We start from the raw sequence: 17762 nt of genomic DNA, 5'->3' as shown, positions 1-17762 counted from the left end.
AAACAGTAAAAAAAGCGGCCATTAGTTCCCATTCATTCCATTCATCAGACCGTGTAATTGTAGCAACTTGTTATACCGGCCCTGTTGTGGCTCTGCCAACTGTTTTGCTGCCTCTGCCCCTATGACAGGCATCGCCTTCAATCCATCGCTCTTCTGCTTCTTGGGAACAGCCTTGGGATCCAGTAGTCCAATTTGCACTAGAACAGAAGCCTGATCCCAATACATGTGTTCCGAAACGAGCTTATCTCCTCGTACAGCCACGATACTGACCATGGGTATTTCGACATGCTTATTTGTTGGTGGTACACCAGGCAGTATCCAATCAATTTCATCAGAGTGCGTAAAGGACACGACCATCTCGTCCACAATGCGATTAACGCCCATGGTCCGCGAAATCAGGCGTATATCGAAATCCGGGACCAAACTTGGTACGAAGAATTCCCCATAAAATTCAGCCAGCTTCTTCCTTCCCACGCCGCCTTCCATCGTGGGAAGAATAGTAACATGCGGGCTATCTTGCGTCATATTCTTAGCCACAGCCATGCTCGCTCGATCCGGGTCATCGTCTTCAAAACGTGCGTTCCAATGCGCAATTGCAACGGGTTCGAGATCGACATTCTTTCCGAATCCTTTGCGGATACTCGCCAGCGCCCTGGTCCAAGCTAGGTTGGCTTCTACTTCCGAATACGCCGGGGACGATGGATCCAGGAATCCTGAAGCACACCTCTCATACCGATACAGCTTCCACTCGCACATCTCCGGTCTGGCGCTGGCCTGACTCAAGCACGCAACATGGACCTGCAATTGGTGCGATCGCGGATACATGGTTTTTGGACTGGGTAGAAGCGTCGGGTAGAAAGCGACAATCGCACAGCATTTCGCCAGCGGTTTCTGTGCTGTTTTGAGGACAAGGCTGGCGGCCTCGCCATACGCAATTATCGCGTAATGTTCACCGAGCTGGCATGCTTCTGTGAGCTTTCGGATAGTACTGACGTATTCTGTTTGGGATTGCTTGCGCGGTTCGTAGGGAAGGAATTGCGCATCGTATCCTTCTTCTTGCCAAGCTAGGAGCGCCTTTTCTGGCGCAGGATACGTGCTTGTGAGGTAGATGCGTGGAGGAGATGAGTTGAATGTCAGGAATCCGCCTCTTCCGGGTGCGGTATCGAATGATGTGATCGACATGATGAAGAAGATGCGATGGTGTTGATGTTGGCGAGACGCGTGTAGATACCTAGCTCACCTAGGACCCAGTCCTTGATACAACTGTCAGAGTAATAACGGCAAATCGGGAATAATAGTAGAAGGGATTCTCAACGGCGCTTAAATTCATTTCGGCTACCTTCTCCAACCTTGATCATACCCCAGCCGCGCAACCAAGGAAAATCACATGGGTTAGCCCGTAGTGTTTGGTGCGCGATGACGTCATGTTCAAGGCTCCCAGCTGGCCCAGTTGCGTGTCCGCACCGCAGCCCTTGCAACTCTTACTCAAGTCACTTCCGCTCATCCGTATAGTAAAATCTGTTGGTATAAATATTTTAGTCCAAGATTAGCGTATTCGTCCCACTTTGTTCTACGGGAACGTTTGGGAACTTGTGCACGCCATGAGAAGAGCAACCAATGGCAAGGCCCGCTAAGGATCGGTGACATGTACCTAGTACCACGTTTTTATCTTTCGGTAAGATTGAAACTATGCTGGCAGTGAAGTCCTATATTGTATCTGGATGATACTGATGAAAGTCTAAATTGATAATCTAAGTGTGTGTGTGCAAAGAACGTAAGAAAAAGTAAATGAGACGCAGATGTATGTATGCAAAAGCAACGCAATTCGTTACCTCTCTAACACGCTATTCCGGCCGTCCATTGTTACAGCTGGTGATATCTAAGCCCTCGAGGAAGGTGGGTCCTCAGGGTCGGAACCATCTTCGGGCTCGTAGTCTGGAGGATCTATGCACAATCAATATATGTACGACCCAGCGCTTTGTACGTAAAAAATGAACTTACTCTCGGTGAAGAATGTCTGCCAGTTGTCACCACTAGGATCCGTAGCACAGATGCGACTAACGTACGCATCCAAGGCCATCCATGCATAGTTATCGGCGTTCAGGGATGCAGCGACCGGGTCGTCGTCCTGTTCAGGGTCGATGAGACCATGGGTTCGCTCGGGTTCATAGGCATTTACTCCATCCAGGTTGAGTCTATCCTGGATATCGTCCTCCAAAGACGTTGCTGGACCCACAGAACTGTAGTGTGTCCATTCGTGGAGGATAATACGGGAGATACTGTCCATTTTTATGCTGGGATAGGGGTCAAGAGCACCGCAGTCAATGTCTGCAATGCTTTCCAAACGGCCCGTCCAGGCTATGTCGCAGAAATGGATCTTCTCCCGTTTATCAACTGGTTCATCGACCAGGGTGTACGCGAGAGTATTTCCATCGCAGTTAGATGCGTTTGGAATATCTTTGCCAAAGTCTAAGATATGCATGAGAATGTTTCCGCTGGAAGGCACTCGAGTCAAGCTTACCTTTGTTGTCGACAACAAAGCTTCCCACGACAGCCCCAAGTTTGACATTATTCTCACCATCGCCAGCGAGTAGGTTCAAGACATTCTTGACGTGGTCCTGGAAGTGATACTCATCAGGCCTTTCCTTAGGATCGTCTTGCTCCTCATTGAGCCCGAAATGACGCAAATACGGCTTGAGTGCCTTTTCTGCTGCACCCGATCCATAGCTGGTGATGGCCAACATTTCGCCGCTGCAGAGGATATTGTGAAGCAGCTCCAGGTGGGCCTTGTCAGTTTCATTATTGGGGTCAAAGTTTAGGTACTTCCACTCGTTCGTGCAAGCATCGCCCAGTGGATAGGACGATGGTTCCGGTGGGGCTTGCCGAGCAACTACTCTAGTCGGTGGGTTGGATATTGGCTTTGCGTGAACCGCTGCCGCAAGAGCAAGAGCAAAAGAGAAAGTTTTGAAGAAAGTCATGTTGGAAACGTTGTCCGCTAGGAATGATACGTGTAACAAGATTTTAAACTCTGAGTGTTAGATATCCGTTACTCTTGGGAAGGATGTGATGGTGTTGTAGGTATTGATGTAAACTTGTAGTCAACTCCAATGCCATATATACATGTTTTTTCGCTACCAGAGGTACTCTCAAGGTCACTTGCAAGAATCACATCACGATCAGTTACGTACAGGTGAAACTTTGCGATGTGAGTGCGCCTTGTTCCTCCAGAGTCAGCTTACGCTATAGAATACTATTCTCGTGTAGTACTCGGGGCGAACAAGGAAAACATAGCGTTGTCCGATCATATGGCTACGTTGTTTCCTCGGAGCAACATGGTTGCCTGAAGTTTCATGGTCGAACATGGTACATCTATTCTCACGTGATATTTTCTATGAGAAATACAGTGATGTGTAACGGGACGCTTTGTTAGATTATTTCCATGTACTTCCGTCCTCTTTGTACGACCAAGGCAACATCCGTATTCTATAATTATCTACCAAAGGGGTCTGTCTGATAGCCACTATAACTTGGAATCTTGATACCTATTCAATACTACTAGCCAATTTCTCAATTAAGGTTGATGCGATACAGAGCCGTACTTGAAAGCCTACGATACTTGGGTTCTACTTACCTTGTTTGGCACCATATGCCGAGTGCATAGACGTGACACAAGTATAATAGTATAAGATCTTCGCATAGCCGTATAATCCTGGGGCGGTGTAAGGCGGAATGGTTCTCAGCCCAGGTAGTGGGCGAATCATGATTTGTAGATCGTTTCGGGGGTGGCGCGGGATGTTACCCTAGTCTATACATCGCTGACAGAGCCTGTTGAACCAGTAAGCACCGGAATCCGAGACATAGCGTGCCACACTCTCTTTGGCTGCAAGACGCGAACGGATTTTGTTGTTCCTAAGTAATGGGCCAATCAATCCTGGGAAATTCTGGACGCCTTACACCTTTCGCCCCATTCGAGTGATTGACTCAGAATAGGACTCATGCTGTGCCACAGCCTACTGTACGCGCCTACCTGACGTCACTGTCTACGGGTTATCGTAGTCAACCAATCTCCCCAAACTTCACATAGAACTTACTTTATAGAATTATTGGCCTTCTTGGAATCACTCTGAATCTCGACATCCCTATTACACTCATACCATGACGAGCGAATTGTCCATTCACGTACAACCTCACAGTCGCTACAGCGTTTTCGACGCATCAGGACAACTACCGTTCAGTGTTGTGTTCGGCATCTGCCGTCTTTCTAAGTCCGACACGGACCCTCGCCCACTACTTATCGAGACTGCAGGCTCAGTGTTCGATGTCCCATACGCCTTGGCCCATGGCTTGCTTACCCTACACGAGGAACATCCTGGCGAAGCTACAAAATGGGTCGAAGTGGATCTGAGCAAAATGGGAGAAGTTGACAAGAGTACCTCAGAATGCATTTCTATCCCTTCTCCCCTCAACCGAACGAAGAACTGGAAGGACGACATAACGGTATATCTAGGTCATATTGATCTGAAGGGTGCTCTGGCATCAATACTCAAAGTAGGCAAAAGGTACAGAATAAGACTTGCGAGTAAAGACCTTGGTGTCAGCAAATGGACGTATGGCAACCAAGATCATTTTGAAACGGCCCATAGTGAAACGGCAAACTTGGTCAACAGCTACTCTCACGGCAATGCAACATTCAAAGTCATGGACAACCTATTGTTCCCACCGAAAGTGGAGGTGAAATTACGCTTGGTCGAAAGCACATCGCTAGAAGTTACCGTTGAAAACACGGCCGAGGAAACCATCACTGTACAACCTCGAGGCCACCAAAATTTCCTTGTTCCATGGGGTCCCATGCAGCCAGAACCCGATGTACTCGACGACCGTCCAAGAATCATCGACTCTACGCCGCAAAACTACGCCCCGGTATCCAGTCTCATGGTTCTTGATGCTGCGGCGAGAGAAGTAGTTCGTGGACATGAAGATCCCAGCAAGTGTCACTTGAGGGACCCCAAAGCCGATACACGACCCAGAGTAGACGAGCTGATGATATTGGGGCCTCACAAGCCGGTCACTGTTGTGCACCAGATCGATTGGAAAGTGAAAGGACTACAGGATGGAAATTACACGATCCGGATGCATCCAAAGGGTTGCCGCTGGTGGCGCGGAAAAGTCGAGGACGAGGAGGGCGAAGACGGAAAAGTTCCAGCGCGACTATGGAAAGGAGTCACTGTTCCCCTTATGCTTGAATCTCAAGATGAGCTGGAAGTGACTATCAAAGATGGAAAGGTGGACGGTTCTTTATGACATATGGCGGGCAGAAAGGATAGCGCATGTACAGCAACGTGCTTCTCGATATGTATTCCAGGCATTACAACGAATTCCCAACAATTATGTTTCGATATTTCCTAATCGTCATGAACAATAATTCAAGTGAAGATAAACACCAAAATTATGGGAGAAAGACAGAGCCGATTTCGGACCGACAGAACCCCTCTGATTCGAGATGACGCCATAGGAAAAGGATACCAAACTAACCAATCTCCATCGCCTCCAGATGTACAAGAGCTAAAGAACTCACTTGCGACAACTCCATTGTGATTTTTACTCTCCACAATGGCTTCATTCTTTCCTCGCGCAGCTTCCCGAGCTCTGCGCTCCTCTGCGCGCCCTGTACTGCGGGCACAACGTCCCATCACCCCACTGCTCCGTCGTGGATATGCGCTTCCAGCTGAGCAACCACGTCTGAGGCTAGGATCCATTGGTACTTGAGATATATCAAAACATTTCACAGCAATATGTATACTAACTCATTGATACCAGCTCCAAACTTTCAGGCAAAAACTACCCACGGCGATATTGTACGCATTCCCTTACTTGCATCCCATGAAGCAACAAACTAACACCAACCAGGACTTCCACAACTTCCTCAACGGAAAATGGACCATCCTCTTCAGTCACCCCGCAGACTTCACCCCAGTCTGCACAACCGAGCTGGGCGCCTTTGCAAAACTCAAGCCCGAATTCGACGCCCGCGGCGTCCAAATGATCGGCCTCGTACGTCGTCTCTTCCCACAAACACTCAATCTAACCAACCAAACACGTACTCACAATGCACAACGCAGAGCGCCAACGACCTCTCCTCCCACGCCGAGTGGATCGCCGACATAAACGAAACCTCACAAACCACGGTTCACTTCCCCATCATTGCCGACGCAGACCGCCACGTCGCATACCTGTACGACATGATTTCGCAGGACGATCTCGACGCGCTGCAAAAGAACGGCGGCATCGCCTTTACCATTCGCTCCGTCTTCATCATCGATCCGGACAAGAAGATTCGACTTACAATGTCTTATCCGGCTAGTACGGGGAGGAACACGGCGGAGGTGCTGAGGGTGATTGATAGTTTGCAAACGGGCGATAAGAAGGGTGTTGCGACGCCGATTGATTGGCAAAAGGGGGATGATGTTATTGTGCCGGCTAGTGTGAGTACCGAGGATGCGAGGAAGAAGTTTGGCGAGGTGAGGGAGGTTAAGAAGTATTTGAGGTTTACGAATGTTGGGAAATAAGGGAGATGGTGGGTGATGATGGCGTGAAGAGATGTGTAGAGCTAGGTGAATAACTAGAGATAAACTCCTAGTACTACTACCATGTATGAATCTAAAGTCCTCCGTAGCATGCCAATATCCTCATCGTTTCTTTTAAAAAAAAAATGCAAACAGAATACAAAGGGTATCATCCAGCACACGTCCTTACGAGCCCGCCGGAGCTGCAAACGAGAGTCTAACGACTTTACCGCCATCGCCCCCAGCTTCCTTCTTCCAGCCCAGCACGTCGTCCTTGTTCCTCTCCTTGTTGACCTCCCACGGCACCAAGAACCCAGCATTCAGGTTCCCATTCTTAACACCCTGAATCGCCACCTTTTGCTTCGACTGCGCAATATACGCGTTGAGGTACCCTTGCGTAATCAAACTACCGCATATACATTCTAATTCCAGGATGTCAAATTCGTGGATATAGGGCTGTACATTATCCAAGCCGGCAAAGTCTGGATCAATATACATCGACTCTGTAGTCGACGCGACGCGAGCCTCGAGAAAGCGGAATATTTGGACGGCAGCACGGAGGTCGAGTAGGGCTGCTGCTTTTGACGTCTCGCCTATGCTACCGGTGAGGATGAAGATTTTGCGGAGGAGTGACCGCCATACGAGGACTTCGCAGTAGTTGCCGATGGGGTAGAATATGCGGTATTTGATCATGAAATCGGCGCTTGGGTGCGAAAGATCCAGGTTTGTGATGCGGCGGAAGGTTTCCAGGTCGCCCTTGCGAATGGCTTGAGTGATTGGAACGAAGACTTCGCGGAAGCCAATGTTAGCTGGATCGTTGTAGATGTATTCATTTGGAAAGCGACCAAGAATAATGTTTGCGGCGACAAGACAGACAGCGATTAAGCGGCGCTGTTTCGGGCATTGCCTATGGCAGCCTCTATAGGCTACCTCCAGAACCAGCTGAGCGGCGTAAAAATTGGTGTTGCTGAAGTGATATCTTCCAAGATAGTAAAGATAGGTTGTCCGCTCCGCAGCAGGATAGAAATGTAGTGGTGGCGATGAATTTGAAATGTTATTAAAAATGGTTTCGCAACTTCCCAGCTTGTCTGCTTGAAATAAAGTCTTCAAGCATATATTAGCCATCTTGTAGATGCCCACCTTCTTGCCGTCGGGCCGGCCGTCTTTTATGCCACCTGGCACAGTGTTGCGGTCGTTTAAGCATATGATGAAGGCTTGTCGTACAATGTTGGCAGCCTTCTCTGGTAATGATTCTCTCTGGCCGTCTTCATCCACATCAGTTAGAAGCTGTTGCGCCAGACTAGGGTTGTTGTCCAAGCCGATTGCAACCCGTGCAAAGACTTTGGCATAGTACATGATGGTGGGAAGCATCATGATGCCCTTGGTAGGATGCTGCAATGCGCTATTGGCACGTCTAACATTGCTGTCAATAGCTGTGTCTCTCGGAAGTAATATGCAGTAGTCAAACTTACGGTTGAAGATCTGTCATCATTTCAAATACCATGACGAGATTATTGGCGTCGACATCTCGCAGAAAGGTCATCCATCCAACAAGAAACGTGACGAGCGATCCCCAGGATTGCACTGGTCTTCCCTCTTCATCCTCAGACTCTGCCGTCTCAGTCACCACACGTCTGACCAGATCCTCGAGACGTTTTTCAGAGCCCGGATTAGAAGCAGGATAATTTTGCTTCAACGAGTTTATAAGCTCTTGATGATCCGGGGGCCAGCGGTTGGCCTCAAGCGGCTCCAGGAGCACGATTGACTGTAACTGGTTGGCATCGCCTGCTCGTATAGCGACGTTGACGGCTGTGCACAGACGCGTCTCGACATCGTTCTGATTTTGGAAGAATGGCATAGCTGCAAGAACCCCCGTCGACGGTTGGGGGTGGAGTCAAGCTAAGCGGGAGAGCTGGCTGTGGCTAAGGATATTCAACAATGCACTAACCTATATACGCACTAGAAAAGGGCCCAAGCTCCCTCGCTTAACACCCGCACATCCCTGCCGCCGATCATTGAAAGGAACATCTCTCTTCCCCCTTTCCGAGAGTTTCGTTGACGATTTCTAGATTTGATCTCAGATCTGTCAAAAATTGCTCACCTGATGACGTTATGTCAGCAACTCTCTATCGGGATCTTCCTCGTCTAAGCTGGGCAGCGTGACGTGCATGCCTGACAGTCAACTTTGTACTTTTTCACATGTCAGACCCACTACCGTGACATCACCGAGCGTAATGTGCGAAACAACCATGTTGAAGCTGCACGTTTCCCGCAGATGTCCGGCACTACTAAGTAACGTGTTAAAGTACTCTTGTCGTACTTAACCTTTGCGAGGCACATCCTTTGTTGCACCCTTTTGTCAATCTATTCTATTGCTGTTGCCCATCCACTCACGATGGGGTACATTATCGACTACATTTGGTACTTTGTCACACACCCTATTCTCTTCATTTACCAAGTGGTTCAATATGTGCTTGACTTGCTCCTCTCACCCACTCCTCCTCCACCCCATTTAAACCTCGCCCGCCCAAAGATCGCCATCATAGGCGCTGGTCTCACCGGTGTATCAGCTGCTTCGCACATTGTCGGTCATGGCTTTGATTGCCGTATCTTCGAGGCTGGGCCAAAGGAGAACCTCGGTGGGATCTGGAGTCGAGTGAATAATACGTCTGGTCTGCAAATCCACTCGGTCATGTATCGCTTCCACCCTTCGGTGCACTGGAAGAAGGGGTATCCAGATCGCCAGCAGATTGTGTCGCAGATTACAGAGTTATGGAAGAGATATGGATTGGAGGACAAGACGGAATTCAACACAAAGGTGGAAAAGGTCTACAAGGATCCGCATGGGCGATGGATTATCAACGACCCGAGCTACGGGCGATTTGATGGAGTCATTGCAGCCATCGGAACATGTGGTGATCCAAAGATGCCCAGGCTGCATGGCCAGGAGAATTTCAAGGGAAAGATTTGGCATAGCTCGGACCTAGACGGCAAGACAGCCAAAGGGAAGAAGGTGGCCATTATTGGTGGCGGCGCATCTGCTGTGGAGGCATTGGAGTTTGTTGCGAACGAAGAGGCAGAACATGCATATGTCCTTTCGCGCAGTGAGAAGTGGATCATCCCGCGGAATCCATTCATCGACGCTCTTCTGGCTTTGAACATTTTCGGTTCTGAAACAATATTTTCCTGGATTCCAGAGTACATTCTAAGATTGTTCTTCTACCGCGACCTGTACGATATCTCGCCGGCGCCCAATAGTGGAAAGGGACTCTTCACCGAGACGCCAATGGTTAACGATCAGGTTCTTGACCTCATTCGCTCAGGTAAAGCTTCCTGGTTGCGCGGCGACATCATGGGCTACGATGACTCTGGCCGGGGTATCAAGTTCAACAAACGCGCTCAGGGGGTTCCCAAGAATGGGCCTGGCTCAGAGAAACTAATCGAAGCGGATATTGTCATCATGGCTACGGGATACAAACGACCAAGCTTGGGCTTCCTGCCAGAAGAAGTGTTCAACGAACCATATGATCCACCGAATTGGTACCTCCAGGTCTTCCCGCCAGACCACCCTTCGATTTGCGCAAACAACTGTACATATGTCAATGCAATTGGCACAGTGGGAAACTACCACATTGGCATCTACACGCGCTTCCTGCTCATGTATCTGGTGGACCCGCTGGCGCGACCCAGGACGTGGTGGATGAAGCAATGGATAGACATGACGCGGTTCATCAAGAGCAAGGCCCCTGGGGGAGCATTTGATTTCTTCACATACTCGGAGCTGATTTACTGGTTTGTCTTCACAATTGCCATCAATCCATTCCGGTGGAAGTGGGCGGCTTTTGTATTGTGCGGAGTTGGCAAAGGGCTACCACTAAGCGTAGTTGAGCAAGAGAATCGAGCAAGGAATGGATTGGGCATGACACAGGCTGTTGGCAGTCACAGCAACGGATATCAAACGGAATAGCGGAGTGCCGGATAATGGAAAATGGTTAGCTTGTCGCACCATGTAAAGGAAACGCTCAAGATGGATTTAGACTCTCAGCTCTTTCTTGCTCATTTGATCAGTCTTTCCGTGGAGCGGTGGAGAATGACCTGCTAAAGTTGATCTTGACCATCATGAGATTCCTTTTGGGAGCAGGAATAAGGAAGCATACAGTGCCACGTAGGGAACAGCTGATGAAGCACGAAGCATGTCGGGGACTACATGTGGACGCGAGAGTGGGATCTGCTCAAAGTGGTGTGCAGCAATGGGGAATTGGACAGCTTAAATGCTTGTTCGAGGTGCAAATTACGTGTTTGGTGGTCAGGAGAAGACGGTGAGCGGTATCGATATGGCAGATTGCATGGTCGGTGCCCCGGTGAAAAACTTCGCTCTCCTTTTTTGTGCGTATGGCACGCACCACGCAGAGGACAAAAAGGTCGGCCCCTTTTTCCTTATTCTGAGTATAACTTTGAGAGTGGTGGGGTTCGTCGGAAAGTTGTGCGGAGCCGGGTACACAATGAGGCACGTCTTACCCAGTGCATTTCCATGGCAACGCGATGGCAACGCGTAAACATGAATCAGAAAATGGGCTGAGGCCATGGGATGGAAACGCATGCAAATGTTGATAAAATTGACACTGTTTGAGGATGTTGAATGTTCCTCAGGAGGCGATGTGCCGTTGTCGCAGCTCAAACAGGCTGGCAGGAGCTTTAGTTGGGCGGAGGATATGCCCCCCGCATGTAGCAGCCTCTACAGGCGCGTCACGGCGTCACAGCGTCCCGTCGTCTCAGATAGCGACCTGCCGAGGACGAGGCCGCACACGATCCGCATGCAGAAGTGAAACTCGTGTTCCCTGGGGGTATAATATTGATAGAGGCGAATCCTTTCTTTACTTACTTAGTAGAGTGGGCCGGATGCGGCTGCGATGCGCAGCAGCCAACTGGCGGTGCAACAAAGGATTGTCCGGTGTGTGGGAGGGTGTGCTGACTCTTTAAGTTCTTCGAGGCGAACCCATCAAGGGAAAGCAGAAGGGAGAGAAGGGGCTTTGTTTTCGGGGTGAGTGACCACGCGGGACCGGGTCGGTTCTAGTAGTATGTGGGAAGGGAGAAAAATATTTTTTTTTCTTTCCTTGGGCTTTGGCATGCATGCTCCTCTTCCAATCTCCACCGAGCGGATAGAGTAAGTAAGTACGTACGTAAGTGAGGTGCATGGTTTCAAGCAAAAGTCAGATCGGAAGCGTGCGGCCAGGTGCTGCTCTCGTGACAAAGAGGATGAGTGCTAGCCTGCTGCCACGGTGCAGATTTTCAGGGTCTCGAAACGCACAATAGGCCGTAGACGGTAACGCGGGCGGGTCCCGCGGTCTGGGGTATATGACGGACCCTGTGTTGGTGAGACTGGCGCGGTGGTGGGTGTGTGGCTAGAGAGCGAGAAGGGCGGTTGCGGTCATGTGATAGCGTGCGTGGGATTGTTTGTGTACGGCAGGCGCGGACGCGTCGCACCTGGCGACGAGGCTTTTTTTGTTTCCATGGCGCGCGCTGGGGGCCCACAAAAGGAGGGGTCAGCCCGTTGGCGGGGGCGCGTGCAGGCTGCGCTTATGAAAGAGTTTGTGCACTCAGACTCGCCGCTTGCCCTGTACGGCCTCGCTGCAAACAGCCGCTGTTCTCGAACAGCGACTCAGCTCGCCTCCAGGCGCTGCACGACCGCCGCCCCGGCCACGCCGAGTAATTGCCTGCTGACGTCGTTGGCCGGGCAGCATCGTGTCCACACAATAAACATGTACTCGCCCGTTGCTCATGAGACGAGGGGACGCTGGCTGCGGCTTGACAGGCGCCGAACAGGTTTGCCTTCTTAGCCCACCCAGTCCCTTGATGGCAAGCCGGCGGGCGTGGCCTCAGCCTTATTGAGTATGACGTTTGCGAGTGTCGCCATCGAGATCTCGTTGCAGCAGCCTCGATCGCAGGCACGCCACTAGGAGCGTAGTGTGTTGGGGCGAGGCCAGGCCGGTGCAATGCGCGCCCGCTTGCTTGCTTGGGGGGGGGACATGGATGCACATGGATGGGCCCGACAAGGCGATCCGAGCGTGAACGAGCCATGCAGCGGCCGGTCGCCGCATCCACGGCGCTTGTGGGCAGAGGGCAGAGCGTGGGTAATGGCAATGGTAATAATGGGCGTGCGACGTCGGTCGAGCTGCACCGAAAGAAGCATGGAAATCTCCCGCTCGCCCAATGGGTGCGCCTCGCTGCTCCATGGCCAATGGGCGGCCCGCAGGTGAGCAGGATGACATGGAGGGCCAGCGTCGCCATGGCAGATTCCCTGGCAGAGGGCGTGCCAGACGTGTGCCGTTCCCTGGCCGATGACGAAAGAATACGTAGTCGGCGGCCGAATGGGCCTGCCTGTGTGCGTGCTATGCGAGAGCGGCCAAGTGGGCTGTCCTACTGTACTGGTAATAGTGAGTAAGGATAGCAAAAATACTGCTACTCCAACTGGGAAACGCTACTCTACTAGCACCACTGCTGCTGCTGCTACTACTGCTACTACTCCTCCTACAGAACTGCACTGCACATGCACCGCCTCTGACAGGCTGCCGTGGGCCAGTTCACGCGTCTCTGGCGACGGCGGTTGCTGGCCTGTTCGGTTTCCGCACGCACATGCAAGACCATGCAGCGGGCAGCTAGCCGCAGTCGCCCATGTTTGGTACCGAGTGGGCTGCACTGGTTTCCCTTGGAGACGGTCTCCATGGTAAGTATGCATGTACGGCTACACGCTACACAGTACACGCTCCACCCTCCACGCTGAACCACTCCGAGGCCACCCTCGTCTCGGCAGCGCGACTCTGAGTAAGTAGTGTAGCTGTGCAAATGTACTATTAGGCGGGGGGGCGCAACGCAAACTCATCGTTTCACCCCTCCACCTGCTGCGCTACAGGGAGCACCCATCCGCCATGGGTCTGAGCCGCGTCGAGCTAGGCGGTTGCTTCTCTGGCAACGCGCTGCACACGGCAACATGGACCGGCCTGGTGCAGCCATCTATCATGTACAGTAGTAAAGTAGACATACATGAAGCAGCAGCCGTCAGACGCACACGGTGCCGTGGTAGAGCAGCCTGCCAGTGATGCACATACACAATGTCCCTACATACAACATGTACACAAGAACAAGAACAAGGCAGACAGGCCATATCTGTACTGCAAACACTGGTTTACCCGTCTGCAGTGGGCGTCATCAAGCTGCAGCCCAGCTGCACGCAAGCAGCCGAGCATGCCATCGCGATCAAATCAGCAGCCGGTGTACCTGCGGCGGCATTAGAGGCAGCGGATCATCGCAGCGCAGCTTGGACGTGCTGCATAGCCGGAACGAACAAACTCCACTACCCAGTCCTCTTTGTCCCGTGCTGGTGCTGGGCTGGGCAGTGAGGCCTCCGGTGTGTGCAAGCGCCTAGCTTAGCAGCCCATGCCCTGGTCGTCCGCCCTAACCTTCTCAGCGGGCTACCCCAGCAACCATGGCATCCTCAAAGCCAGCTGCGTGACGGACCCGCCGTCCTTCCTCTCTACCCTTCTCTCCCCCAAGAAGGCCCAATCCCCCGACTTAACTTGGCCCACTCGCCTTGTCGACGAAGGTTCGCATTTGCTTGGATCTCCCACATCCATTATAGGCAGTCGCTACCTCCTTCACCTCCTCCCATCGCGCCTGCAGCCTCATGTCCGGAGCCCGCCTGTAGCACCCAATTCGACAACCAACCGCCCGCTACCCACCACCAAACACGCACAACGACGATACCAGCCCCGATTATCCCACTGCCCCCAGCATCTTCAGATTGGAATTAGCTTTTCTGTCTTGTATGCCTTATCACCCTCACCCGACGCCAGTACACCAATCCACCCGCCCGCCCGCTCTCTCCACCCCGACGCCGACGCTCGTTTCCACCTGTTGCCCGGTACGACCATAGCCCACCCTCACCTTCACCACCATGGAAATGTCTTCACCTCTTGCCGCCATGCACCCGCCCCCAATTCCCGGTCCCTGGGGCTATCGCCGTGACCTGCCTCAGTCCAAGCCGCTCTTCGGGGGTGCACACAACCTTGGCCCCAAAAACTTCAATTTCCGTGATCTCAGCATGAAGAAGGCTAGTGGAGACTACTTTGCCCTCCAGCCTCGCATCGGCTCCTCGCCTACTGCCAGCCTGGCTGCCGACATGTCGAGCAACCTGCACGTTGACCAGAGGTAAAACTACGCTTGGTTTCAAAACACCTTCCGCTTTCGGTGCTAATGCCCTTTGTTACAGCCCTCAGCTCGCCACGCCCCGTCGGTCGCTCTTCACGTCCAATCTCTTTCAGCAGTTGGACACAAGGGGTAAGTGGCTGTGCTCATGACAATGAGAGAGAAGTAGCCCATTCTAACAAAGCTCTTGTAGAAAACCTGACCCCAATTGCCCGATGGGAAGGTGTCACCACTCCCCCAATTCCTTCTTCGTCGCCCGGCTTCGCTCCAGACTCGATGGATATCTCGCCTCTTCCCCACAAGGCCCCCTTTAGCTTCGTCAACGACCGTTCTCTGCCGCTTCCCTCGCCCTCGCCCGAGACCACTCCCGGCACCGACAGTGACATGTTGTCGTCGTGCAGCGACCTGCCTACGCCTCCCACGTACTCGACGGCAAACCTCGAGGTTCCTCGCCCAGTATCTGCTGCTGAGTTAGTATTCTTCGCCATATATGCCTGTTCAATTTCAACTAACACAACGTAGCCGTCGCAAGTCTGCCCTGCTTAGGCCTTCTCTGATGCGTTCCAAGAACAATTCGTCCAACTCTGTTTCTTTCAAGGATGATGAGAAGTCCGACGAGAACTCGGTGCCTCCGCCTCCACCTTTCCAGTTCGGGTGTGGTGACTTTAGCCGCACCTCGTCTTCACTAACCCTGGACGAGTGCTTCGCCGCCTCGCCTCCACAAGAGCGCAGCAGGCCCACATCCAATGGATCCCTATTCGGCTCTTCTAGGCCCAAGCCCTACCGCCTCAACTCTACTGCTACCTCTAGTTCAAATGGATCGCCCCTTGCCGCCATCCGGAAACCTGCTGGTCCCTCCTCGCGTCGACCAAGCAAGTTCCGACGTTCATTGAGCATGTTCGAGAGCCCCGGTGATGTGATGAATGCCAAGCAGGAGCAGGAGAACTATCAGCCCAGTGGTCTTCAGTCTGTAATGGATGTCGATGATGTCCACCCACTCAAACTTCCTCATTTCACTACTAGCGAACCAGAGAGTCTTCCTCGCATTACCCGTGAGACCCTGATTGACGTGCTCGATGGTGTTTACGACCACCTGTATGACAACAAGGTGGTTATTGACTGCCGTTTCGAGTATGAGTACAACGGTGGGCACATTGAAGGTGCTTTGAACTTTTGTGACAAGGAGAAGCTTGCCGAGCGTCTCTTCCAGGCCCCTTCTAGTGAGAACACTCTCTTGGTACTCCATTGCGAGTACTCGGCACATCGTGCTCCTCTGATGTAAGTCAATTGGTTTAGCCATGGTCAATTTCACCAACTAATAGCAACAGGGCCAAGTTTGTTCGCTCGCAAGACCGTAAAGAGAACGCTCACCAGTATCCTTTCCTCTCCTTTCCCGAAGTCTACATCCTTGATGGTGGCTACAGCTCCTTCTTCCATGCTCACGCTACCCGCTGCTATCCCCAAAACTACCTTCGCATGGACGCCAAAGAGCACGAACAATCGTGCGAGCGCGGCCTTAACAAGCTCAAGTTCAAGTCGCGTGCTAAGCTCAACCGTGCCACTACCTTTACCTTTGGGCAACCCTGCCAAATGGAGGACAGCCCTACAACCATGAGCCGGTCAAGAAGCGGAAACAACATCTTCTGCCTTGGCAGCGACTCATTGGACGGCGCTCGGGCTAGTACCCGTCGCCTTGCCTCTTACTAACAAGCACACACTGGCCTCTGGCCGCAATTACGATACCAAACTAACCTTGACGGCGGATCGATTCATGGCGTTTATCAATACTTGCTGCATCGGCATAGGATCCCCACAGCATTGGCGTTTACTTTTCTCTTCTTGTTCTTTATTTCGATTACACCGGGGCGTTTAAGCGATTTCCTTTGTTCTGCATATGGTCCTCGAATATCTTTGTCAGAGGAAAACAGTCTGCATCTGATCTCTGGGGCATCCTGACCCCGTTTTCGTTTCTATACCCCATGTCGCGGAGCCAAGGGCCCGGACATACGTTACCATTTCTTCAGTGGGATGGCTGGATACCCACCACGTTTACGGCGACCGCTGTGCAGGTTGATCCAGTCTGCCCGCAAGCACTCTAATTTCCTTTGTCACCATGTACATCCTCAACCGGATTTTTCCTTTTTTTTTGCCATGGCCGAGCTGGAAAATGCTCTTGCCCGAGTTCAGTTGAACCAAAATCTAAGAATCATCACGAAGCCACATACACAGTCTGGGTTTACGTGCCTGTACAAACGCTCATTACCAGCACATTATAATCCATCTCATTAACCATTCACATTGACGCTTGGTTGGTGTTTTTGTTAGTACTTACTTGGGAGAGTGATGACGTTGTCTTTGTTGGCCACAATGCTTTGTTTGGGGTTTGTTCTTTGTGTGTCTGATACACTTGTTGCCTTGTCACGTTTGTCCCCTTGCAAGTCGGTGTGTTTGTGCTATAAGGATGTGGAGATTGAGGGTATGTACTTGGCGTGATACAGAATGGCCAAGCAGCCAACTGGAGAAGCAGTTGGACTAGCAAGACAAACAAAAGGAATACCCCTCATGGCTCTCGCATTGTTTGTTGTCGGTAGTCGGTACCCGAGTCAGACGCATGGTTGTTGATTTGGCCGGACAGAGGCCTTGAGCTATGCCCGATAGAAGTGTTGAGCCGGAAAGGCGGGCTACTTGTGCCTCAGATGGATGAGTGGCATTGCCCGGAAGAGTCCTAGGACCCAGCCGTGCAGTCGCGTGAGGTCCCAACGCGTTTGGCGCTAACACTGCCAGCCCCGCTCTCCCCAAACATGGCTTCCCCACCAAACCTGCGCAAATCGACGTTATGATGCATCCTGCACGCCAGCCCGTGTCTTGCCTGCGTCGATGCACCCCATCGCCACCCAAGTCTCCCAAATCGCACGTCTCAAGCAATTCCATAGATCCGACATGCGCTCTAGGGCGAGTGGATACGTTGTGGGTTGCTCTTGTTTGCGAGCCATCTAT

General features: G+C 51.8%; 8 protein-coding genes across 8 annotated transcripts; 5 read left to right on the top strand and 3 right to left on the bottom strand.

The window, feature by feature from the left end:
• Positions 1-21: 21 nt before the first annotated feature.
• On the bottom strand, positions 22-1182 carry COCMIDRAFT_182 (uncharacterized protein; the record flags this gene model as incomplete). The annotated part of the gene is made up of 1 exon (XM_007683883.1): positions 22-1182. The coding sequence occupies one exon, from the start codon at positions 1180-1182 to the stop codon at positions 22-24; it is 1161 nt and encodes a 386-aa protein (XP_007682073.1).
• A 697-nt stretch (positions 1183-1879) lies between these two features.
• On the bottom strand, positions 1880-2978 carry COCMIDRAFT_31522 (uncharacterized protein; the record flags this gene model as incomplete). The annotated part of the gene is made up of 3 exons (XM_007683962.1): positions 1880-1944; positions 2002-2469; positions 2522-2978. 3 exons carry the CDS (start codon positions 2976-2978, stop codon positions 1880-1882), a joined length of 990 nt encoding a protein of 329 aa, XP_007682152.1.
• A 1168-nt stretch (positions 2979-4146) lies between these two features.
• COCMIDRAFT_79282 (uncharacterized protein) lies at positions 4147-5301 on the top strand (the record flags this gene model as incomplete). Its single annotated transcript, XM_007684069.1, has 1 exon — positions 4147-5301. A coding segment is annotated over one exon (1155 nt), but the record flags the coding sequence as incomplete, so codon positions are not given.
• A 309-nt stretch (positions 5302-5610) lies between these two features.
• On the top strand, positions 5611-6566 carry COCMIDRAFT_179 (uncharacterized protein; the record flags this gene model as incomplete). The annotated part of the gene is made up of 4 exons (XM_007683882.1): positions 5611-5758; positions 5818-5855; positions 5908-6051; positions 6120-6566. 4 exons carry the CDS (start codon positions 5611-5613, stop codon positions 6564-6566), a joined length of 777 nt encoding a protein of 258 aa, XP_007682072.1.
• Positions 6567-6749: 183 nt separating this feature from the next.
• Positions 6750-8421, bottom strand: COCMIDRAFT_178 (uncharacterized protein; the record flags this gene model as incomplete). Its single annotated transcript, XM_007683881.1, has 2 exons — positions 6750-7977; positions 8036-8421. 2 exons carry the CDS (start codon positions 8419-8421, stop codon positions 6750-6752), a joined length of 1614 nt encoding a protein of 537 aa, XP_007682071.1.
• A 537-nt stretch (positions 8422-8958) lies between these two features.
• On the top strand, positions 8959-10530 carry COCMIDRAFT_21358 (uncharacterized protein; the record flags this gene model as incomplete). The annotated part of the gene is made up of 1 exon (XM_007683918.1): positions 8959-10530. The coding sequence occupies one exon, from the start codon at positions 8959-8961 to the stop codon at positions 10528-10530; it is 1572 nt and encodes a 523-aa protein (XP_007682108.1).
• Positions 10531-12603: 2073 nt separating this feature from the next.
• COCMIDRAFT_21357 (uncharacterized protein) lies at positions 12604-13660 on the top strand (the record flags this gene model as incomplete). The annotated part of the gene is made up of 4 exons (XM_007683917.1): positions 12604-12943; positions 12999-13287; positions 13321-13385; positions 13419-13660. 4 exons carry the CDS (start codon positions 12604-12606, stop codon positions 13658-13660), a joined length of 936 nt encoding a protein of 311 aa, XP_007682107.1.
• An 881-nt stretch (positions 13661-14541) lies between these two features.
• COCMIDRAFT_176 (uncharacterized protein) lies at positions 14542-16472 on the top strand (the record flags this gene model as incomplete). The annotated part of the gene is made up of 5 exons (XM_007683880.1): positions 14542-14768; positions 14830-14897; positions 14959-15235; positions 15288-16043; positions 16094-16472. 5 exons carry the CDS (start codon positions 14542-14544, stop codon positions 16470-16472), a joined length of 1707 nt encoding a protein of 568 aa, XP_007682070.1.
• Positions 16473-17762: the final 1290 nt, after the last annotated feature.

This window comes from Bipolaris oryzae, assembly GCF_000523455.1.
Source record: "Bipolaris oryzae ATCC 44560 unplaced genomic scaffold scaffold_0, whole genome shotgun sequence".
NCBI lineage: Eukaryota > Fungi > Ascomycota > Dothideomycetes > Pleosporales > Pleosporaceae > Bipolaris > Bipolaris oryzae.
This window is presented reverse-complemented; position numbering and strand designations above follow the sequence as displayed.